Source organism: Rhineura floridana, chromosome 4 (genome assembly GCF_030035675.1).
Source record: "Rhineura floridana isolate rRhiFlo1 chromosome 4, rRhiFlo1.hap2, whole genome shotgun sequence".
NCBI lineage: Eukaryota > Metazoa > Chordata > Lepidosauria > Squamata > Rhineuridae > Rhineura > Rhineura floridana.
In genome coordinates, this window is record NC_084483.1 from 67,078,753 (window position 1) to 67,103,977 (window position 25,225).

Here is a 25,225-nt window from a genome sequence, read left to right on the forward strand (position 1 = left end):
GAGGCAGAAGCTTAGCTAAGGAACATGTTTTGTTTTATTTTGTGCTTTGTCTGAAACAAGGGCAACTTCAAGGCATGCTTAGTCAGAAATAGAGCATGAATAAGTCCTGGGAGAGAGTTTCAAGAATAGGCGGATATGAATGGGGAGGGGAATATTTAGAGAAGAGGAACTTCTGGTGTTAATACAGGCTGTTGACGGATAAGGTATAAAGGTAGGATTGGATCACAAAATGGAAGGGTAAAGGTGTGATGGTCAGGTAAATGTAGTCATTCATACTGGAAGCTAAGCAAAACAGTGGTTAGATATGATCAAACTGGCTACTGTGGCTGAGAATTCTGGTGCTAGAATAAGGAGAGATAGATGGGATGGTAAAATAGCAAAAGATAGCACTAATTAAACGAAACAACCAAGGTATGGAACAAGATATTAGCTATAAGGGCAGTTACAAAGTGCTGTATTGAGAAGTTATTTAACATCAGCAAAATCCAGAAGGTATATTTACCATTTTTAATGTTTAATCTTTCTAGTCTTTCAGCTCTTAAAGATTGGAAACACAATAATTTTTTATAATTTAATTTATATTAACAATATTTGGCCACAATCCAACACACAAGTTAAAGATGGACTGAAGCCAAATTCTAGGTTGGATCCACACTTAGGGACCCATTGATTTCAAAGAGATTTAAATTCAACTAACTCAGTCTGGATCTAACCCATTGGTGTTAGTAGTCTTACCTTTGCTGGACTGTGATTTCAAACTCAGGTCTAGCTACGCTACAGTAAGCTGACACAGCTTTGATACCTGGCATTTAGCAGTAGACAGAAATCCATAATTGAAAGACTTGAAACAGTTGCTTCCAAAATTGGAAGAAGCTCCTTTATTCATGCAGGCTCAGGATGAATGAAAATGGCACTTTGCTGACACCTCCTTCCCCCAAAAAGGAGAAAGACCTGGTGAAAGTGAATATTATATTGCACTTATGGTACCAATTGCCCAGTCACCAATTGTTGAATAGGTCTGGTCCCATCAACAAAGTAGTCTTGTAGGGACTGGAGTGTGGCAGTGAGTTTACTATAGTAGGCAAATCTAACACATCCAGCCTTAAAACCATTGAATTTGCGAAAGAAAAAAACAGGTTCAACACTCCTAAGTTGCATGTAGTATTATTTAATATATACAATAAAAACAAATCAGCAAGAATTGGGATAGGTTTATACAGTAGAAACCTGGGCACAATACTAAAAATTAAAATGAATGACCTTTATGGAATGCTTTCAGCGTATTTCTGTCTTTATTAAAACTGTTCCTCTGATTAAGTAAGGTGCTTTCAAATCTTCCAGTAACTTTCAGGTATGTTTGAGCCAACTGCTGGAATGATAACACCCTGTTTCTGCAGTTGCCGTAAAACATCCAACATTGAATCCAGTTCGATGCGAAATTTCTCAAGCTCTTGATTCTTCAACAGGGCAAGCTTCCGCCATTTCTCAGTTTCCTGGATTTGCTCAACTTCTGCAATATACCGTGTTTGCTGAATTACCTGGGCAGCAAGCAGGTTCACAGATGAGAAACTGCAACTTAATTTCTAAATCTGACTGTTTCATTATCACAACATTTACAAAAGTGTTAATTCATGCTTGGTTTAAAAAAATTTTGGGAGGTGATTCTACAAAGACAATACAGACTAAATAAGGCTGCATGTCTATGAAGGGTGATTACACATAAATGCTCTTTCAAAGTTACAGACAAGGCATGGTTGACTGATACTGCAAATGTGCACACAGATTTCTTCCCATTACCCATAATCCTAATTTAACAGTGCTCATTAGCACTTGTGGAGAGAGGGAGAAAAAGAAGCTATTTGCAAGCTTGCTATAATTCACAGGTTTGTTAAAAACAGAATTCATGACTCTGATCCAAGGGCTGTTAGATTGAGCAATTTAAATAAAAATAAGATGCTCCATGTGTTGAAGAAGGAAGCAGAAAAAAGGACAGATCCAGTATAGAATGAAAAGGATAAAGCAAACAATGTTGCAAGATCTCAGTGCCACCCTCCTGTTGAGTTCTGAACGTGTTCTCTGAAGCTCAGCTAGTGATTCAATGTTAGGGAGTAATCAATTGATGCTTTCCTTTTTGTATTGCAGACAATCAACACTACTTGAACACTAATATTGAGTCACAGAATCAAGAAACTAGTAGGCCATCCAGCCCAACCCTCCGCAAGGAAGCAGGACCATCCATCAATGTGCCCCATTTTTAATGTTGCAAAATCCAAACTGTACTCTAATAAATAAGCACCAGACTACTGCCTGGTTTGGAGACTGCTAGGGACAGAATACATATTACAAGGGAGAAAGAAACAGGTGGACTTTGAAGTTAGTTTTTATTTTTGTTCCACAAGTCCAATATTTATTATAACTTGTCGCTCCATGTACAATTCTCATATTTTTAATTAAATTCTCTTCTGGAAGCTGCTCAGGGAACTTGGCTTATCAGGTGGGAAAGGTCCTAAATAATATATTAAATTAACCGTACTACTATCATAACAGCTATAAATCTTAAGTTAGAGGGTACTTTCCAAAATGAAGTTCTAACTTGTAGTACAGAAGGGTAACAACAGCAAGCAGCTTGTAAAAAGTCTTTCAATGATGTCTTTTTCAGAGAAGAATTCATTTTATTTACCTGCTGAACTTCTTGCTCTTTTTGGTCATATCTGGCTTCCAATTGTTTGATCTTCCTTTCTAGACATACAAAACGTTTCATCTCTGGTGTCTGGCTCTCTCTTGCCTCTCCAAGTTCTTCTAACAATTTTGCCATCTAAAATTTGAAGAGGTGAAATTGCCTGTTTTGATAGGTTCTTCTATGCATACCAATCACTTTAGCAACAATGGATGTGACTACATATATATTACTCGAGACAGGAGTTTCCCAAAAGGAAAACACACCATCCTCACTGATTTCAGTACAGGATACAGCACACTGGAATTTAATAAATTCATTTGCTTCAATAAGAAATGTCAGGAATATTTTAATAAAGCAAATACAAGTTATCTGTAAATCTGTTTAGGATTGCAGTACATGTCAGTAATGGGTTTTATCCAATGGTGTCGCTCAGCTGATGGTTAGTTGGGTGACTCTCCATACCAGATGCTGGTATATGTATGGGTGTGTGCAGGAGATAGGGCTTCCTGGCTTATTAAATGTGCCAGAGGGGGCCTAACCGAGTGGGTGAAAGAAGTGGTCAATGCCTCCCTACAAGGCAGAGTTCCAATGTGCCTAAAGGAGGCAGTTGTAAGGCCTTTGTTGAAAAAGCCCTCCCTGGACCCCTCTATTATGGATAATTATCGGCCAGTGTCTAATATCCCATTCCTGGGCAAGGCAATAGAGCGTGTGGTGGCCTCCCAACTACAGGCATTCCTGGATGAAATGGATTATCTTGATCCATTTCAGTCTGGTTTCAGACCTGGTTATGGGACGGAGACGGCTTTGGTCGCCTTGGTAGATGACCTACGCAGAGAACTGGACAGGGGGAGTGTGTCCCTGTTGTTTCTGTTGGACCTCTCAGCGGCTTTCGATACCATCAACCATGGTATCCTTCTGGGTTGCCTTACCGGGATGGGACTTGGGGGCACCGTTTTACGATGGCTCTGTTCCTTCCTGGACGGTCGAACCCAGAAGGTGGTGCTGGGGGATTCCTGTTCGACTCCTTGGCCGTTGGCCTGTGGGGTCCCTCAGGATTCAATTTTGTCCCCCATGCTATTTAATATCTACATGAAACCGCTGGGAGAGGTTGTCTGGAGATTTGGGGTTCGGTGCCATCAGTATGCAGATGACACCCAACTCTACTTCTCCTTTCCACCTAATTCCAAGGAAACTGTCTCGGTTCTAAACCAGTGTCTGACAGCAGTGGTGGACTGGATGAGGGTGAACAAGCTGAAGCTTAATCCAGACAAGACAGAGGTGCTCCTAGTCAGTCGAAAGGCGGATCAGGGAATAGGGGTTCAGCCTGTGCTGGATGGGGTTACACTCCCCCTGAAGACGCAGGTTCGCAGTTTGGGTGTGCTCCTGGACTCAGCCTTAAACCTGGAGGCCCAGGTTTCTGCGGTGGCCAGGAATGCTTTTGCAGAGTTAAGATTAGTGCGCCAACTGTGCCCGTTCCTGGAGTCGCCTGATCTGGCTATGGTGACACATGCCTTAGTTACATCCCGCTTAGACTACTGTAATGTGCTCTACGTGGGACTGCCTTTGAAGACTGTTCAGAAACTTCAGTTGGTGCAACGAGCTGCAGCCAGAATGTTAACTGGGCCTGGTTACAGGGACCATACAACTCCCCTGCTGCAACAGCTCCACTGGCTGCCAGTCTGTTTCCAGACACAATTCAAAGTGCTGGTTATGACCTATAAAGCCCTATACGGCTTAGGTCCAGGCTATCTGTCAGACCGTATCTTCCTATATGAACCTGCCCGGGCCCTGAGATCTTCAGGAGAGACCCTTCTCACGATCGCAACACCTTCACAAGTGCGACTGGTGGGGACACGAGATAGGGCCTTTTTGGTGGCTGCCCCTAGGCTCTGGAATTCCCTCCCTAGGGAGGCAAGAATGGCCTCCTCTGTGCAGCCTTTCCGCCGACAGCTAAAGACTTTTTTCTTCCAGCAGGCCTTTGGAACTGAAGGTTTTAAGGGTAGTGACTGAAGAGGATGCTGTATGTTATTGTGTTACTTGTATGCTCCTAAACTGGGTTGCAGTATTTTAAGAGTAATTGGTTTTAATATCTTAATAGTTTAATCCTGTTTTAATGCTGATTTTATATGTTTATATGTTTTATATTTTATAGGTTCTTAATGATATGTACTTATTTTTATCTGGAAGCCGCCTTGAGTTCCAGTTTGGAAAAAGGGCAGGGTATAAATAAAGATGATAATAATAATAATAATAATAGTAATAATACGGAGAACTGCTTAACATTGCTTTCCTTCCTGTTCCACAATAGCCCTTCTGTCAACTGAGCAACACCATTGGATACAAACCTAATATACAGTTGTGTTAGTCAATGTCTAGAAAATTATCTCTAATTTCTGGTTTGATATCTTAGTTTGGAGTTCAAGATTATACCACATTTTCCCATTTCAAATGCAATGGAAAACTCTGGCTTAAAAATCACCATGGTACAAGGACCAAAACTGATGTGCAAGTTGTGGAGAAGAGGAAGAGGGCCACAGTCATGTTTGGTTTAAAAAACCATGGTCCTTTGTATCAAATGCTCATGCTAGCTGTGGCGTCTTCACAGTCAAATTGCTATAATGGTTATCAAATCCCATGAATGGCCATTTACCTCTTTCTGAAGAATTTCCTCCCGCTTTCGTGAAACTGAAAGGGCTTCTTGATCTCCCTGCAACTCACAAACTTGTTGTTGAAGATGTTTAATAAGAACCTATGGAAAGATTTTAACATTCTCAGTTACTTGACGTTTCCAACAAAGTATTTATTGAATTCTACTATAAGCAGATTTGGTGGAGTTCTGGTTTAACAACTTGAACCACTGTTAACTAAAGCTGCATTAAGGTCATTGGGATTTACATCTGACTAAACATTTAAGATCAGCTATGCTAGAAGAAAGGAGAGTTGCGAACTTCATCTTAAATGAATACACATTATAACTATTACTATACAGGAACACCTCCGTGATATATTTAGATCTACTTTCTGTCTTCCATACGGAATAATTCTTGGAAGCACCTTATCTTTCACAATCTACAAAACCCACAGAAATTTGGGGATAACACAGGCACAAAGCAAATCACAAAAAAGGATGTACTCTATGCTCTGGAGAAGAATGTTATGTTTTTAGGCAGTATTCAGTGAAATGCTCTAGTGCAAGGATTAGCGCTAGTGCAACAGGATTTCCCCCTTCTCTTTCACCCCATGTGTGCCCTGCGCCATCACCAAATCTGCTCTGGAGAATTGGGGAAATGCCCAGCACAGATTTATGGGGTGTGCGGGTAGAAGGGGGGGGGAGAACGCTTTGTTGTGCAAGAAGAGCCCTGCATAGTGCTTTAAAGTGCCCAAGGCTTCAGCTTCAGCTTCCTGCAGGCATTGACTACGTTAGCGAGTTTCCTGATGTCTGGCTTCCGCTCTACTGCCCATCACCTGATAGGCAATGGAGCCAAAGCCTGCTTTCCCTTGCCAATGCACAATTGGGTGCACACTTCAAGGCTCCCAATTGTGCATTGGCAGCTGCATCTCTACCTGCCCCACACTTGATGCCCCAAGTCTGGCCAATGAGCTGGAGGTTCCCCACTCCTGCTTTAAAGTCTGGAGGAAATGTAGGCTTGAAGGGTGCAGCACAGAAGCTTTGGTCGGCCCTTAAGAGTTTGTGCTTAATCCTTCCATCACCCACCAGTTTCCTCCCATAATTCTTCCAATGTAGACTGGGGGAAAAGGTGGCAGGGGATGTTGCAAGGAAAAACAACAAGCAAGGAAGGGCTAAGCACTGCTAAGCACTCATCCTCCAAGTCCAGATTTTCACAGATACATTTGCCAGATTTAACAATATTAAGTTGAAGGCAAAAATATCCCATTTTGCCCTAAATAAGGAATCAGAGCCTGAGGTTTCCACATTCAAAACCAAGCACACTACACACCAAGCTGGCCCAGCAGCACAATTTGGCTATTACAACATCTTGCATCAATAAATTCCAGGAACCATGGCATTAAAATATCTAATTTTACTGCCTGCAATGTTCTGGAAAATGCTCTTGAGTATTTTTATATGGAGAGCAGGGAACTGTTATTTTATCTGAAGTTTATTCACACAGTTGATCTTTGTGTTATCTTCTCAGTGGCTTTCTTTCTAAACTGAAGGCAAAAAATGTCAAGGGTTTTTTTTGGTGTGTGGACAATCAGAGAGAAAGAGTTTAGGGAAGGAGATGAAAGAGTGGATGAGGCACTGATTATCACATGGGAGGGTGCTGTAGCAGTTGAAATGATTGTGCTTCATGAGAATATAACCCAGGGAACTTTTGCTTGAGAAGCTGGAAGAAGCTGCACAGAGAATAAAAGGGAGCAGCTTTGGTTCCAGGAAAGCTGTAGATCACAGGGGAGCCAAAATAGGAGGGCCTGTGCTACCCTGAAGGGGGGTGCACCAAGCTAGCCTTGTAAGTAAGCACACAACAGTTACTAGCTTACAAAAATGGTTACTAGCCCCACTTGCTGTAGCTTGCTTGGTCTCTGTGCTAGGCACAGGGGAGGCATGGAACACTTTGTTCCTCCTCTGCTAGCCAGCTTACTCATCTACATAGAATTCTATGCACTCGTCTGCATGCAGTTCCTTGTCACCGGTGACTAGCAGGCTAGTTCTTCAATGCAAGACTGCTAATGAGACAGATAGCTAGTCTAAGTGCATTGTTTATTTGGACTTGCAGCAATCTTTGTGGTCTCTTTCCCAGCACTGCTGTCTGCCATCTTATTAAGTCGAGATGCCAAGGAATGAACCTGGAAAGTACAGTTGCAGTGCTATCATTGAGCAAGGGTTCTCTCCATATTTGTGCTCACAATCAAACACAGAAACACTCAAGTTATGAAAGGTGTGCTGGAAGAACATTGTCTTGAAGATAGCATCCTAATAAGGACGCAAGACCTGTGAGACCTCTTTTTTTTTTTAAATCAACTTGCTAACTTCAGCATTTTATCCACCTACTGTTTCAAAAAGTCACAAAACTGGTCTTGCAGATAGTACAGAAGCATTGTGGCCTCTAACACAGGGCAAAGGAGAGTAAAGATGGCAGTAGAAGAACAGAAAAGAAGTTGTTACTATAATGTTACAGAATATTTGCCAGTTCAGCAGAGGAGTCAGATCAGACCTTTGGTCTCACCTGAAAGGTGGTTTATCCAGGTATCATGCCATCATGTGGGTTATAGCGCCATCTAGCGTCCAAAATCAAGAATGTACAGGAGTCAAGACTTGGCTGCTCATTCTGTCCCTACTCCAGTTCATTCATGAGAAGGCGAAACTTAGACATCTGAACAGCAGTCATACACAGAACCAGTAGACCAGCAAAGATAAGAGGCACTGCCCAAACGAAGGAACAGCAATAGCCAGAACATATACAAATGGTCTTGACTCAATCACACATTAAAACTTATTGAATTTGTAACCTTACCTCTAAAAACATATATGAAAAAATGATACAGTATAATTCACCCAGGCAGGCTCCATCAGGGAGGGCCGTGATTGCATGATACCTGGGAATGCCACCTTTCAGGTGAGACCAACGGTCCATTTTCCCCAGGCAGCATGCCATCATGTGGGATGTATCAAAGCAGCCCTAGTAGGGAGGGACTACCCACTGCCTAAATGTGAGAAACAACCTGTTGCAGAACACGCCTCCCGAAAGAAGCATCAGCAGAGGTATAGAGGTCTATCTTATAGTGTCTAATGAATGAATCTGGAGTAGACCATACCACCACCCTGCAAATATCTGCCAAAGGTGCATTTGTTGTGAACGCAGCCATGGTAGTTGAGGAGCTGGTAGAACGCACCATGATATTGTGAGGCACTGGAAGCTTGGGTGACTCATAGGCCAAGGCAATACAGGTACGCAACCAACAGGATAAGATAAATTTCACCACTTTCTTCCCCAAAATTCTTGGAAGATACAAATAGGATTCCATTAGCCATATGTCTTGGGTACAGCGAAGGTATACCTTGAGGGCTCTCTGAATGTTGAGAGAATGCCAGGCTTTCTTGAGCAGGTGAACAGGATGGAAAGTACAATATCCTGGTTACAATGAAACACAGAGCTTACTTTGGGTCGGAAAGATAGGTCTGGACTTAAGATTACTGAGTCCTTATGAAAAGTGCAGAGATGTCAGGCCGATGAGAGTGCTCCCAACTCTAAGACCTGTCTAGCCAAAGTAACAGCCACTAGAAAAAGGACCTTAAAGGAAGCACCCACAAGAACATGGTGCTGAGGGGCTCAAATGGAGGGTGCTGCAGTGCTTGAAGCACCTTTTGTAAACTCCATGATGGAAAACAACGATACACTGTCGGAGTGAGTGCTGCGGCTCCCTTCAAAAAATGTTTAATCAGAGGATGAGAACCCATGGGGATTCTTGATGAAGTGACAGCCAAGACAGAAGATATAGTAGAGACTTGGTGCCACGAAGTATTTGGCTTCAGTCCCATCTTCAAACCCCTGAAAAGGAACTGTAAGACCTGTTGGACCATGGCTTTAGAAGGTTGTAGACCCCGAGAGACACACCAGATGGAAAATGCTGACCGCATACTCTGGTAAATTCGATTAGTCGACGACCGTCTAGAGGCCAGAATGGTGTCAATAACCTCCTGTGATAGGCTAGTGCAGATCAACTGTGTCCGCTCAAACACCAAGCTGTCAAATTCAGCCAGTCGGGATCCGGATGCCAGATTGGTCCCTGTGAGAGAAGATCCGGCCTTACTGGCAGTCTCCAAGGATCTGCTATTGACAAGGCTAGGAGATCTGAGAACCACAGGCGTTGTGGCCAGTACAGAACTAACTGTGCCTGTTCAGACCAAAGTTTCCTCAGTGTTCTGTGTGATGTTCCTATATTAATGTATATATGGTAAGTGTTGCTGTTTTAGAAGATACATGGTAAGTGGAGTGAAAGAGGAGGGGGAGTGAATGGGCAGTAGAATGCGAGATGATTGGCTGAGTGTTTAAAATGGCTGAATGTATAAAAGGAGGAGTGAGAGTGGAATCAGGGGGGAGAAGAGAACTGAGTGGATTGCTTGGTGGGGTTTAGAGAGTTGTTTACCAGGAGGGAGGTGGAGTTCGGATTAGTATTGAGTAAAACCATATGCTTATGTGCCTTAAGAAGAAATCTTGTTAATCTTGTTAGCTTTGTTATCTGTAATAAATACTTAATTTGGTTTACCAAAGGCCTGATCCTTGGCTGGGTTTCACAGACCAGAAGGGAGGGTAAGGTAATGACCAAGGCTGAAGGGGAACTGTAACAAATGGTGGCAGCGGTGAAGAGAATAACAATACCAGTATTCAGAGTCTCTGGGAATACTAGTATTGGGACGTTACTGGTGGTTGCCTAGCAGGGGGATCTGTTGAGATCTGTGCTAGAGCGGATAGGTAAACCATAAGAGAGTGCGGTCCGGACTGGTGGAGTCCCTGGTGGTGCCTAGAGACAGGCAGTAACCACGAGCAGGTAGGAACCTGACAGGGAGAGCCAGGGAAGGACGCATCACATTCTGCCTAGCAGGGAAACAGGTGGAAACGCATATAGGAGGCTGTTGGGTCAAGGAGACCGAAGGGTGTCCACCTACTTTGCCTTTGTCTATAGGAATCTTGAGAAGAACCGGGGAACCTGAGAGTTGTTGCTCAAGGCAAATAGATCCACAGTCAAAGTGCCGAAGTGTTGCTGGAGAAGACGGAACACTGCCGGATGTAACATCCACTCCCCCGGAATCACTTGCTGTCTGCTTAGCCAGTCCACAGTGACATTCAACATCCTGCTGACATGCTCTGCTCTCAGAGACAGCAGGTGTTTCTCGGCTCAAATGAATATCAGAGTGGTCTCCGCCTGCACCATTCGAGATCTGGTGCCCCCTTGCCAGTTCAAGTGAGATTTCACACATGTATTGTCTGTACGGATCAGGACACGAGTAAAATGAAAAGTTGTCTGGAAGTGATGAAGGGCCAGATGGACTGCTCGCAGCTCCCGCCAATTTGTGTTGTGATGCCTCTCTGACATGGACCAGGTGCCTTGCATAAAGCAGGATCTGCAGTGGGCCCTCAAGCAGATCAGACTGGTGTCTGTTGTAAGAACAGTCCTGTCCGGCTCTCTGAATGGAGCCCCCTGTTGATGATTCTGAGTTAAAGACCACCACTGGAAGGAAGACCCCAGTGAGAGGGACAGATGAATCTCTCAATGGGTGAAATTGGCAATGCCCGACTGAACAGCAATAAGGCCTATTGGAGTGGATGGGTATGATGTCGAGCCCAGGGACAATATGAATAGTTGATACAAGCATGCCCAGGACCTTTGCCAGTAACATTACATCTGCTGATGAACAGTGCATCAGGAGCTGTGCCATATCCTTGATCACTGAGATTCAATCCAGCGATAAAAAAACCTATTGCTTGAGCTCTGTCCAGAACAGCTCCCAAGTGCTGAAGTCTTTGAGTAGGTGACAGATGACATTTCTCGAGACTGACTAGGAACCCGTAGTCCCTGAAGGCAGCAAGAGTATGACAAAGGTGAAGTAAAGCCTGCTCCCTGGATTCTGCCCAGACCAAAAGGCTGGCCAGATATGGATAAATGTGGACACCCTGGAGACGGAGGTGGGCATCCAGGATGACCATCACCTTTGTGAACACTCATGGAGCCGATGAGAGACCGAACAGGAGGGCCTGACCAAACACTCACTTACTCCCTACACACACAGACAACTCACAACATGTAGGTAAGAAGAACTGCCTCGGACGAAGGCAAGAATGAACTAGAGTGGGGTCGGAAGGAGCAGCCCGGGTCTTGACTCCTGTACATTCTTGCCTTCAGACACTAGATGGCGCTATAACCCACGTGATGGCATTCTACCTGGGGAATATTTATTTACTGAACTTGTGCTTTCCTCCCATTAGCACGTGATATGTTTTCTCACGTAACCTTACATTTCCAAATGTCTGTGGCTGTCTTGCATTCTTCATTATACATGATACCTGGTTACATTTGAGAGGAAAGCCTACAGTACAAAATGCTGAAAAATGGTAAACATTGCCAGTCTTCTGAAGCACTGAGGCAGACAACACATCTACTTCACCTCCTGTGCTGAAATTTTGCTATTTAATCCAGCTACTTTGGAAGTAGAATGCTCCATAGCATACTGACAAAGAACCTTCTCTAATTCCTTTTGATGTGATGCTTTAAGGGCTGCGATATATTCTTCTGAATCTTCCATTGCCCTGTAAAGGTAATACAAAATGAAATGTTTGTTGTGGCTTTTTGAAACTTCAGAAAACAGCAAACACCCAATTTCCCTAAAAATGAGACACATACTCTTTTAGATCTGCATGGCTCTCCAACTGTAGCTGCATTCATTCCTTTTTTGCCCATGGTTCTTCCTCCACAACATTTCTTTGCCCCCTCTACCAAAATGAGGGGCAAAGGATGAGAATGCAAAAGATATATTAATTTTGGGGCAAAGCCGGCAAGACATTATGCATGTCTTTAGCCTTGGCATGGTTGCCTTTTAAAAATATAAATAGTTGGTATGGGCCCTTCCCAGATGGATAGGGACAAGGGGCTTTAAACCGTTGTCCCCACTGCAAATATCCCCCCTCTGCTATTAATGAGAGAAAATAGTGCCAATGTAAGACTTTCTCCCATTGTGAATAGTAGGCCTGGCGGGAACTCTAATCACACAAAAAAGCAAGAATGCCAGGACTAAGATATGAATAACATCAAGTCTACTTTGGCCCTTAGGGAAGAACAGTTGCCTTGGCACCAAACTACACATTATGTTTAACACACGGTCACATTAAATGCATCTCTGTATTGTTGTTTTAGAAAATAGCCATGAGGGGGCTGGATCAAGAATGGCACATAGGCAGGATTTTTAAATCTCTTCTTATGTACTGGGGTCCCAATGAAATTACACGTGTCAGCCACATGAGCAGGTTGCAACAAGGTTTGCATCAAGGCTGAGCTCACACAAAGATGCAAAAAATAAAGAAAAATGTACATGCCACAAAGATGTTAAAGTGACTACTCGCTTGCCTGCCTATGCCATACTGGACCCTTCTGAATGGCACATTTGGTTTTATGTGCACTCTGTCATTTTATCCAGGTACAAGATTTTTTCATTGCTGGGCAAACATCAGCTTGTATGTGTATTTACATACATATACTATTTGACTGGGGGGGGGAAGTACAGGGGGAAAAGATTAAACACCTCCTTTCTCCTCCACCCCGCCACTACCTCAAATAAAATGGCAGCCTTCTACAGCTGCATTAAACACACACACACACATCACTGTTCTCCACACAGTCTGTAATTTGGCCCTAAGATTTCTATTGTTCAACGAGCAGGGTTTCAGTGCTATGAATAAATCCTTGACCCTTCCCATGATTGATGGATGCAGAATACATCATGCCAAATTATCTGTGTGGTTTTTCTGGTCCACAGTTTGTGGGGGTTTATTAGAAGAGAGTACCTGCATCAGGGGTAGGGAATCTGTAGCCAGCCAGATATTGGTGAATTCCACCTCCATCAGCCCCAGCCAGCGTGGCCAATGATCAGAGTTGATGGGAGTTGTAGTCCGAAACATCTGCAGGCCACCAGGTTCCCTACTCCTATCCTAAGCCAAAGAGTGCCCTAGACAACCATATTTTAAAAAATGCTCAGCAATAAATGTATTACCTTCTTACAAGACTTTCAGAATTTGTCAGTGCAGCTTGAGATTTTAGCTTTTCTTTGCTTAGTTCTAGAGTCAACTTTTCTACCTCATCCTTCAGTTGGCTGTTTTGTTGCAGAACTTCTGAAACATGAGAATCAGCAAAGGTGTCGGGTTGGTATATTTTGTCATCAAGTGTGCCAGGAAAGAACTCTTCATTTATGGGGTTCATTTGACTAGGTTTGACAATATGCTTTTTCAAGATTCCTGGAGGCTTTTCTTTTTCGACAGTTTTGCTGGATGAATCCTTATCAGAGAGCATAATTCTCCTCTCTTTCTGAAGCCTTTCTACAGTTTTTGTGAGGTCTTGTATCTCTCTGTTCTTGGCAATCATTTCCTGATTTAGTCTTACCAACCTAGCTTTAGTGTGAGCTTGCTCCACCTGGTACTCTAGTGATTGAAGGTCTCCATCTTCTGTTGTTTTCTTCTGGAGCTCTAGCTGAGCTATCTGGTTTTTAAGAGAATCAATTTCAGCTTGAAGATTTTTTACTGTGATCTGGTGGGCTTCTTTTACACTACAAAGTTCTTGTTCAAAAGCCTCAAGGCTGGCTGCCTTGTCTTGAAGTTTTTGTGGTTCGTTCAGCAGCTTATATGCCAGCAGCTGTTCAAGCTCACCAATCCTCTTCTCATACTGAAGCTGCAAAGACAGATCATATGACGTGAAACTTCATTGGTAAATTTCATTTGATTTGCATCATACATTTACCACAATGGGTTGTATCCAGACTAACCATGAATAGAGTTCTACTCACGGGATGCTTTGTGGAAAGGGAGGGGAAGGAAACAGGTGATTTTTGTGATTCCCCCTTATGTCCCCCAAAAAAGCTGCTCAAGGAAGGGGTAAAAAGGGCTCTGGAAATGCTGCACCCTAATCCAGCAAGATCTGCACATGTAAGCAGCCTTCCACACACCTTGCTAATATGGAAGCAGATGTACATCTGGACACATATCCCCACTACGGTACTTGTCTGAGTCTAATGAACTAGCTGGGGACATCTTTCGATACAAACATGCATATGAATCTGCACTGGAGCCAGCAGTTGTGGGCGATTGCTCGTCCACGAATACAGCTGCATTGGGGCATGTCTATAATTTAAAAAGTGCTAAAATTCTGATGCTAGGATATGAATTTTTACAGAATATCTACCAGGTAGATATTCTTTAATTCAAACAATGTCTCACTCGATGGCTCCCTACCAGAGGATTCAGCCAACATTTGGGAGTGCCTAGAAGCAGCGTAAGCTACTTGTGGGGAAAAAAAGAAACAAACAATCCTGCTGAGAAGCATAGCACAATTTAAATCACCTTTATTTTTTGAAACTGCTGCTCCATAGCACGGAGACTTTTTTTGGCTTCATCATCTTTACCCTCAAGTTCGGCTTCTAACTTCTTAACTCTTCTTTCAAGAAAATCCACTGTATTCGTTTTTGCTGAAGGATCACCATCTCCCGCAGAAGCTCCTGTGGCTGTAGCAGCAGCATATATCAAAGCTGGCAAAGAATTTGGGTGTCTTCGTTTCAGTATCCCTTCCATTTCTTTGACCTGTCAAGAAATAGGGCAACAAGTTAAAACGTAGTTACTGAAACAAGTGTAAACTGGCTTAAAGAAAAATAATATGAACTGTATTTTTTCAGTGACAGAGAATACATTTGCCACTAATTAAGATCAAGGGTGTAATCTTACCTTAAGGCTAAGGGTTATACATTTACCTGGGAGAAGAACAAACCTGTATAGGATTGCAGTGTAAATGTTTTAAAAAGAGCATTTTAAATTTAGAAGCATTATTAACAATGAGATACGGCTGGGATCTAGAAGAGTACAATAAGGTGTTGCTAAAGGTTTGGGCATGCAAAAGACCCAGTGCTTTATCACTAACGAAAAGGGTTTGCTAAGTGGTAGGAGATGTGTACACTGCAGTTGATTGAAAACAAGGAAAGAGTCATAGTCCAGTCCTAGAGCTCTGGATGAAGAAGACACCAGGTTCAATCTCTGGCATCCTAATTTTAAATTTATTAGGCAGTAGGTGATGGAGAAGACCTTTGGCAAAGTTCCTTAAGAGCCACTGGCAGCCAGAGGAGAGGATACTGGGCTAGACGGACAAATGATCTGATGCATGATAAGGCAACTTCCTATGTTCTTGGTCCACAAGCCCAAAGTTCCCCTGGGGGTCTGGAACTAGTTAGGAACATAGGAAGCTGCCTTATATAGTACTGTGTACACTGACTGGCAGCAGCTCTCCAGGATTTCAGACTGCACGCAAAACAATCTACCACTGAGTTATGGCAGTTCCCTAAAGTGGTTGATGCTTTGTCACACCCATATACATACAAGAAAATTGTTATGTGCCTTCAAGTCGATTACAACTTATGGCGACCCTATGAATCAGTGACCTCCATGAGCACCTGTTGTGAACCACCCTGTTCAGATCTTGTAAGTTCAGAACTGTTGCTTCCTTTATGGAATCACATATCTTGTTTGGTCTTCCTCCCAGCATTACTATCTTTTCTAGTGAATCCTGTCTTCTCATGATGTGTCCAAAGTATGATAACCTCAGTTTCATCATTTTAGCTTCTAGTGACAGTTCTGGTTTAATTTGTTCTGACACACAATTATTTGTCTTTTTTGCAGTCCATGGTATGCGCAAAGTTCTTCTCCCACACCACATTTCAAATGAGTTGATTTTTCTCTTATCCGCCTTTTTCACTGTCCAACTTTCACATCCATACATAGAGATTGGGAATACCATGGTCTGAAAGATCCTGACTTTAGTGTTCAGTGATACATCCTTGCATTTGAGGACCTTTTCTAGTTCTCTCCCCAGTCCTAGCCTTCTGATTTCTTGACTATTGTCTCCATTTTGGTTAATGACTGTGCCGAGGTATTGATAATTCCTGACAAGTTCAATGTCCTCATTGTCAACTTTAAAGTTACATAAATCTTCTGTTGTCATTACTTTAGTCTTTTTGACGTTCAGCTGTAGTACTGCTTTTGTGCTTTCCTCTTTAACTTTCATTAGCATTCTTTTCAAATCATTACTGGTTTCTGCTAGTAGTATGGTATCGTCTGCATATCTTAAATTATTGATATTTTCCCCTCCAATTTTCACACCTCCTTCTTCTTGGTCCAATCCCGCTTTCGATATATGTTCTGCATATAGATTAAACAAATAGGGTGATAAAATACATCCCTGTCTCACACCCTTTCTGATGGGGAACCAATCGGTTTCTCCATATTCTGTCCTTATAGTAGCCTCTTGTCCAGAGTATAGACTGCGCATCAGGACTATCAGATGCTGTGGCACCCCCATTTCTTTTAAAGCATTCCATAGTTTTTCATGATATACACAGTCAAAGGCTTTGTTGTAATCTATAAAGCACAGGGTGATTTTCTTCTGAAATTCCTTGCTCCATTCCATTATCCAACGTATGTTTGTGATATGATCTCTGGTGCCTCTTCCCTTTCTAAATCCAGCTTGGACGTCTGGCATTTCTCGCTTCATATACGGTAAGAGCCTTTGTTGTAGAATCTTGAGCATTACTTTACTTGCATGGGATATTAAGATAAGAGTTTGATAATTACTGCATTCCCTGGGATCCCCTTTCTTTGGAATTGGGATGTATATTGAACGCTTCTAGTCTGTGGGGCATTGTTTAGTTTTCCATATTTGTTGACAATTTTTTTGTCAAAATTTGGACAGATTCAGTCTCAGTAGCTTCTAACAACTACTTTGGTGTGCCATCTGTTCCTGGTGATTTCTTTCTTCCAAGTATTTTAAGAGCAGCTTTCACCTCAAATTCTAAAATTTCTGGTTCTTCATCATACAGTTCTTCCACGAATGACTCTGTCATCCTGTCATCTCTTTTATAGAGTTCTTCAGTGTATTGCTTCCATCTTCCTTTTATTTCATCTCGGTCAGTCAGTGTGTTCCCCTGTTGATTATTCAACATCCCTACTCTTGGTTTAAATTTCCCTTTCATTTCTCTAATCTTTTGGAATAGGGCTCTTGTTCTTATCTTTTTGTTGTCCTCTTCTATTTCTATACAATATCTATTGTAACATTTCTTTGTCTCTACATACTAGTCGCTGCATTGATGCATTTAGGGTTCTGACTGTGTTTCTATCTCCTTTTGCTTTCCTTCTTTCTTTAACCATTTTAAGAGTTTCTTCAGTCATCCATTGAGGTCTTTCTTTTTAACTAGAGGTATTGTCTTTTTGCATTCTTCCTGATAATGTCTCTGACTTCACTCCAAAGTTCTTCTGGTTCTCTGTCAACTACATTTACTGGAGGTTGGGCCCTAAGGGCAGTTTAGGGATTCTGCTTGTGTACCGCCCACCCCGCTGCACAGCTGACTCCCTGACCGAGGTGCTCGAGGTTGTCTCGGGCATGCGGGTTCTCTCCCCCAACCTTTTGGTTTTGGGGGACTTTAACCTGCATGCCGAGGCGGCTCTCATAGGAGCTCCTCGGGATTTCATGGAAACCATGACTTCCTGGGAACTGCACCTTAGTAATTTTGGGCCCACCCATGTAGCCGGTCATGCTCTTGACCTTGTATTTGTCTCGGGAGGGGGAGGAAGTGCTCTGAAAATAGGGGCTGTTTCTTTGAACCCCATGTCATGGTCAGATCACTATCTGGTGAACATGGACCTCTCATTGCCGCACACCCTCCGCAGGGGAAAGGGACCTATTAGGATGGTCCGTCCCAGACGCCTGATGGAGCCAAAGGGATTCCTGAATGCGCTGGGAGATTTGGAGCCGTCAGAAGGTCGCCCGGTCGAAACCCTGGTGGCAGAGTGGAGTAGGAAGATCACCAGGGCAATAGACCGGGTGGCTCCGAAACATCCTCTCCCCCTGAATAGAACTCAGATTGCACCCTGGTATACACCACGCTTACGGAGTCTGAGCCAGGAGGTGAGACGACTAGAGCGCCGGTGGCGGAAATCTCGCTCTGAAGACGATCGGACACTGGTTATTTTATTTTTATTTATTAATTTATTATTAAATTTGTTAGTCGCCCATCTGGCTGGTTGTCCAGCCACTCTGGGCGACGTACAAGATAAAACAGTATATAAAACAATTACAATTTAAAAACAGTAGAAAACTAGCCCATCTCAAACGCCCGCCTAAAAAGCCAAGTCTTCAGGGTCCTGCGGAAGCTCATTATAGATGGGGCATGGCGTAGGTCACTAGGGAGAGAGTTCCAAAGGGCGGGGGCCACTATTGAGAAGGCCCTCTCTCGAGTCCTCACCAGCCTAGCTGTTTTGACTGGTGGGATCCAGAGAAGGCCCTCTGAGGTTGATCTTGTTGAGCGGCATCCCTGGAAGCGCTCCTTCAGATAGGCTGGGCCACAACCGTATAGGGTTTTAAAGGTTAAAACCAACACCTTGAATTGGGTTCGGTACACAACCAGTAACCAATGCAACTCCTTCAACACAGGAGTGATGTGATCTCTACGGCGGCTGCCTGCAATCAGACGCGCCGCTGCATTCTGTACCAATTGTAACTTCCGAACCGTTTTCAAGAGTAACCCCACATAGAGCGCATTACAGTAGTCTAGGCGAGTGGTGATCAGGGCATGTACCACCGGTGGGAGCAGATGATTGGGAAGGTAGGGGCGTAGCCTCCGTATCAGATGGAGTTGATACAGAGCTGCCCGGCTTACAGCTGAAACTTGAGCCTCCATAGACAGCTGGGAGTCAAGAATGACCCCCAGGCTACGGACCTGGTCTTTCAAGGGCAATCGTACCCCGTTAAGCACCAGGTCTATATCTCCCAACCTTCCCTTGTCTCCCACAAACAGCACCTTGGTTTTGTCGGGGTTCAGTTTCAGCCTATTACCTCAGGTTTTGGCAGTGAGCCGGGCAGCTTGGTATCAATTACATCTGATACAGAGGCTGCGACCCTACCTTCCCAACCATCTGCTCCCACCGGTGGTACATGCCCTGGTCTCCTCTCGCTTAGACTACTGTAATGCGCTCTACGTTGGGTTACCCTTGAAGACGGTCTGGAAACTACAGCTGGTACAGAATGCAGTGGCACGGTTGATTAAGAACAGCCGCCGCCATGATCACATCACTCCAGTACTAGTAGACCTACACTGGTTACCAGTTGTTTACCGGGCCCAATTCAAGGTGTTGGTGTTAACCTTTAAAGCCCTACACGGTTTCAGTCCAGTTTATCTAAAGGAGCGCCTCTAGCATCACTAAATATGCCGCCTGACGAGATCAGCCTCTCAAGACCTTCTCTCGGTCCCACCAGTTAAAACAGCTAGGCTGGTACGGACCAGAGAAAGGGCATTCTCGATTGTGGCCCCCACCCTCTGGAATTCTCTGCCATATGACCTTCGCCATGCCCCCTCCCTGGCAGGTTTCCGCCGAGAATTGAAAACCTGGCTGTTTAGGCGGGCCTACGGGACTCCTGGGTAATCTAGTTTTATTTTGTAAAGATGTGGATGGGTTTGATTAATTAGAGGTTGATGTTGTAATTGTACTTATATGTTGTATCTTAATTTTTATGTACGCCGCCTAGAGTGGCCGTTAAGTCGGCCAGATAGGCGGCTTAGAAATAAAATTTTATTATTTTATTATTATTATTAAAGCCTCAAATCTGTTCCTTATTTGATCTTTATATTCTTCTGGGATGTTATTTAAATTGTATTTTGGCATTATGAATGCTTTGTTCTTCTTCTTTAGCTTTACTCTGATTTTTGATATGACCAGTTCATGATCTGTACTGCAGTCTGCTCCTGGTCTTGTTTTTGCAGAAAGTATGGAACATTTCCATCTTCTGCTACCAATTATATAATCAATTTGTTTCAAGAAAATAGAATACAGGAAAATTATAGTTTACAAAGGCACAGCTAAATAACACAAATCAGCTATTTCATTTGCAAAATAATCTCTGATTTCTCACAACAGTATCTGTAAGACCATATCTGAAGCCTGTATTGTAGCTCCTTCTCCAACATTCAAAAGGCCCTCACTTATCTGGAATTCAGCACCCCATGCTTGGATACAATGCTCTTTTTAAAATACGTGTTTTCTTTTACAATATATTATTTGTAAGATATGCAGGGACAAGTATTTCAGTATCATTTTCCTCCTAAAGCACAGATGGGGAAACACTTGACCCAGAACATCTGGAGGGCCACAAGTCTTCACCATGACCACTTGCCATGCTGGCTGAAGCTGATGGGAGCTGGAGTCCACTAACATCTGGGAGGCCATTGGTTCCCCATCCCTGCCCTAAAGCACTCTGAGTTACCTCACTGTATCCAGCATAAGTGCTTAGAGAACCCATAGCTGGATTTCAATCATGATGATGTATTGGGTTTCACTACAAATTATAAAAACCAGGAGAAATTTTACTGTGTTACATGCCTGTCGCTCAAGGTCTTGAATTCGTTTAGCGTCTGCTGCCCTGTCCTTCAACCGCTTCTTTTGTTGTGCAGACTGATTCCCAGCTTCACTTCTAAGCTTATCAACCTACACAATACACACAAAAGTACATTTGAGGAGTGGTGTAAACATCCATTTTATCATTAGCTTGACATAAAAACAAGTTTTTTTTAACCATGAAACACTTTTCTGTGCATGGACAAGTACAATAAGACACAGAAGTTGGTTACCACAGTGCATAAGAAATGATACCTTCAATTTTATTTACAATACTTGTAATTTGAACAGCAGGCACAAATCAACATCCAACATGGCAAATGAATGGGTAGCTGAGTTAGTGCCAAACTACATGTGCTGAATGTTCTAACCCACACATGCAGGAATGGAAAGAGTTCAAATGAATTAAAGCATAGACAATGACCTACCATGAAGCTTGGGGAAGCTTTTGGCTACTTAGTCATGTTTTTGGCTACTTTATGACAGAAGAATCTGAAATCCTAATGTGCAAGCAGAAGAGCGTTATCCCAGGGTTTGAGCCCAAAATATCTGGCAGCTTGAAGCATGTCAGGAGGGATTCAGCCCAAGTGCGACTACCCAGCTCCTGCCAATGAAGGAATTGCAGCAAGCATCTTACATCAACAGAGAAGAGAAAGCCTTCTCAGGGCAGAGCAGGTGATATATTATTTCCTGACCTATATAAAAGCTCTTGGTCAGTCTTGCTTGCTTGTCTGAGAGATTGCCGTTCCAATGCAAACCTTCTGAAACTTCCAATATTAAACTGAAGTATCTACAATTCTAACTGTGTAACCACAGACATGCAAGGGTACATCATCACTCTTGGGTGGCCATAGAAAGTCATGACCAATGGCAGCTTTCAATTAACATGCACTCTATAATTTTATTCTAGCGTTTTTGCTTATCTCTATGGGAACAACTAAGGACTTGCTGGCTGACCACACATAGCCTTTGCTTTGCACCCTTTCAGCGGCACAGGCATGAAGTGTGACACTGCAATCACCTCTAGCTTCAGCTTATCAATCTCTTCTTTAGCTCCTCTAAGACAAGCTGCATCTTTATCCAAGAGCTCCTGATTTTCTGCATACCACTGGAGCCTTTTCTGCAAACGACCAATTTCGGCTTTGTAGGATTCTTCCATAATCTTCATCTCATATGATTTTTCAGCTAGGAGGTAAATGTTCCATTTAAAATGTATGACAAAGCATATTTAACTCATGTCTAACCTTATTTTGGGCATTTCTGTGATTTTTTTCCTCTGCTATTTTTTTAAAAAATTGAGTCTTAGTAATTTCTACAAAGCATTAATTAGCACTAAATTGAAAGTCAACAACAAAGTGCAATGCTAAAGCAAAAGCTATAGCAAAGCTACTTGGATTTCCTCTTTGTGGCAAAAAAAAAATACTCGTGTAAAGAAGCCATAAATCATTATTTTAACGTTTGACGATAGGTGGTGGTGGGGTGATGGTGGTTAGCTCTTTTTGGGGTGGTGCTATCCTAATATACATGCCTCAAGGTAGAGAACTCACACAAGCAAGCACTGTGGAGGAGCACACCGCTCACACGTAGGTAGGAAGGGTAGGTAGAGGATGGAGGACAGCTGTCAATGTATAAATTGGGGCTCTTTCCCCCCCATCTCTCTTGATTACCTCACTCTTCCCCTGTGTGTTAATGCAAGACAATACCACAAACACAGTATAAAAGATTAATAGGAACATAGATTTAAAATCTTACTACTAGATTTATTATGTAGATCTTATTATTAACCTGAGCGGTAGCCTGTTCAAAGCCAGTGCTTTACCTGAAGTGGAAGCAATCTGCGTTCTTGCCAAATCTCGTTCCTTCTTCACCTTCACCAAATCTACTTCAAGGGCTTGTTTATCTTGTCTTAAACGCTTCCTCTCTTCAAGCAAATTGGTTTCTACAGCCTTCATTTCCCCCCAAGAAAAGAAAAGGGGGGGGTTTAAAGAAAACAATCCAGGAGGATACAGCCTGTTCTAAACCACCGAACTGAACTGAGAATCACAGATGCCTAGATATAGTGACAGATTTTCAGGCACAGATCTGCTGTGCAAGGGACACACCATGGGAAAATAGGCTCCATATCCAGAAAGTGGCTTGCGTAGCAGAGGGGCAAAAGTTTTTATTCCCTCCTCCCCACCACAACAGAGACAATGGGATGCAGATCATAGTGTGTCGTTTAGTAGTGGAAAGCTAAGTTCAAATGAACTTGGAAGTTCATTGTACAGTCTTAGACAAGTCACTATCACTCACCAAATGTCAAAGAGCTGTGAATATAAAATCAACTCCCTTTACACTTGAGCTCCTTGGAGGAAGTTCAGGATATCAACATGAGAAAGATTGGCACTGCACAACCTAGCAAAGTACTGATGAGCTACTAAGGGAAGTAGAAGAGAGAAGAGGGTACCAAGACACAAATTGTGCCTGCTTCCCTCTTCTTGACAGGTGATTGGGTCTTTGTGGGGCTTCACCAAGAAGCCCTTACAGTGCTGATTTGTTGTTTGAGGGCAGGTGGGAACATGATGCCCACGTGGTGTGGGGGAACGAGACAGCTGATCAAGCTCATAAGAGGCCTCTGCTTTCCCTTCTTATCTCAGATATCTGAGCACAACAAATGCAGCAATAGCTGTGCAGCCTTCTCAACTCAGGACTAGGGCAGAGCATGATGATGGAATTATGCTGCCATCTTACTTATCTGTCACACTGGCTGTATTGCAAGTTATACCATTCATACAGCAGAAATCTGTGAGACGTAAGCATTTTTAACTTTCTCTGGGTTGTGTTCAATGGGCACCAACCCCTGACATGAACCAAGGGGCTCATAACCCACACTGTATGTGTGTTATGGTGCTTTTCATTGCAGACACTGAATATCCTCCTGGTCATAAAAGTGGAAAGTACTGTACATATGCAAACATGCACCTTGGATCTCACACAGCAATATATCTTAAACAGTTCAATACTAGTTTTTGTTATTTGAAAGAAAAAGAAAAATAGAAAAACTGTAGCAGGAGCAAGCGTAAGCGAAGTCAGAATCTTGTTGGTAAAATTAATATTTAAGTATTAAGCAAATAATTAAGCAAACTAGTCTAAGGAAATAGAATAAGTACTTACCTTGGCTGCTCGAAGTTCTAAAAGCAAGTCAGTGAAACTCTGATTCCCAGCTGATTCAGCAATCTGTGCTCCACATGATAAAATGTTATTTTTATCCCTTTCTTCTCTAATTTTGAAATAAAAAAGAGGTTTAATAATTTTATACAGTTTGTGGTTTGCTAAAGTAGTTCTTTTTATATATCCACAGTGCTTGCTAATGTCAACTCTGGTGCTAATTCTTTGCCAAGAACACACACTAGGCCTGGTTCACACATCACATTAAGCCACCGTTAAACGTAAACACATTAAATGTTTAATGCAAATGTTTGTTCTTGAGCAGTTTGGAGAGAAACAAATCACAGGTCCAGGTTCTAATGGCGTAAGTGAAGACTTGTCTGCTGCTCCCACAGCAGCATGGTGGGGAGTGAAGTGGGAACTTTTAAGCAGCATGCACAAGCATACTGCTCATTCACATTAAACCACAGTTGAACATTACCTATGTTTTAAGTACAGCCACTGTTGCCAGAATGCTTTTGCTTATAGATACCTCTTCAATGACAATGAACTTTAATTGCTGTAAACCACCCAGAGAGCTTCGGCTATGGGGCGGTATATAAATGTAATAAATAAATAAATAAACTTTATGAACCTCTACAGTCCATGTTTTTAAGACCTTTTCATTTTCTTGCTCATTCTCAATTCCACACAAAAAATCTGTCTTGCTATTTAGATCAACCAGATCTACAATGTAAGCCAATTATCTTGGATTCCATAAAATATACTATCTGGCAGTTTAAACCAACCTGATACATAATGTAAGCCAATTGATTTCTGCAGAAAAATAACTTTCAGGTAGATTCTGACTACAACAATCCTTTTTATGTTATTAACTCAAATCGCAAATCCACCAACATATGTTGTTATCCATTTAATAATTTTACAACTGCCAAGTTTGTATGGTATGTATCTCTTACACATCTGTTACCTCTTATCAAATGGAGGGTGTGATGTAGCCAAAGCTAAGCTTGATTAAGCCCACTGATTTCAATTAGAGAGTTATATTTAACTCCCTTCAACAACAAAAATGGGACAAGCAGTGCAATCCTATGTATGTTTACTTGGAAGGATGTCCCATTGTACTCAATGAGACTTACTTCCAGGTAAGTGAGTAGCTTCCTCTTTATCCTTACATTACTTAAAGTCATCACATCAGATGTTATTCATTCATTTATAAAAATATTTGTATACCACTATTGTGTTA

The 25,225-nt window shown here is 42.6% G+C and overlaps 1 protein-coding gene across 5 annotated transcripts in view; it reads right to left on the minus strand.

Annotated features, from left to right (window-relative positions):
- Positions 1-1,163: 1,163 nt before the first annotated feature.
- CEP162 (centrosomal protein 162) overlaps positions 1,164-25,225 on the minus strand; it is a 72,144-nt gene continuing 48,082 nt past the window's right edge. For all 5 annotated transcript variants that reach the window (XM_061623262.1, XM_061623261.1, XM_061623258.1 and 2 more), the window contains exons 18-27: positions 23,986-24,091; positions 22,652-22,778; positions 21,854-22,017; positions 20,818-20,922; positions 14,746-14,982; positions 13,407-14,077; positions 11,808-11,949; positions 5,331-5,429; positions 2,681-2,815; positions 1,164-1,538 (exon numbers count right to left, since the gene is read on the minus strand). In XM_061623262.1, the coding sequence (XP_061479246.1) occupies positions 1,329-1,538; positions 2,681-2,815; positions 5,331-5,429; positions 11,808-11,949; positions 13,407-14,077; positions 14,746-14,982; positions 20,818-20,922; positions 21,854-22,017; positions 22,652-22,778; positions 23,986-24,091 (1,996 nt within the window). In that variant the 3' untranslated portion in view covers positions 1,164-1,328. The remainder of the gene's footprint in view (positions 1,539-2,680; positions 2,816-5,330; positions 5,430-11,807; positions 11,950-13,406; positions 14,078-14,745; positions 14,983-20,817; positions 20,923-21,853; positions 22,018-22,651; positions 22,779-23,985; positions 24,092-25,225) is intronic.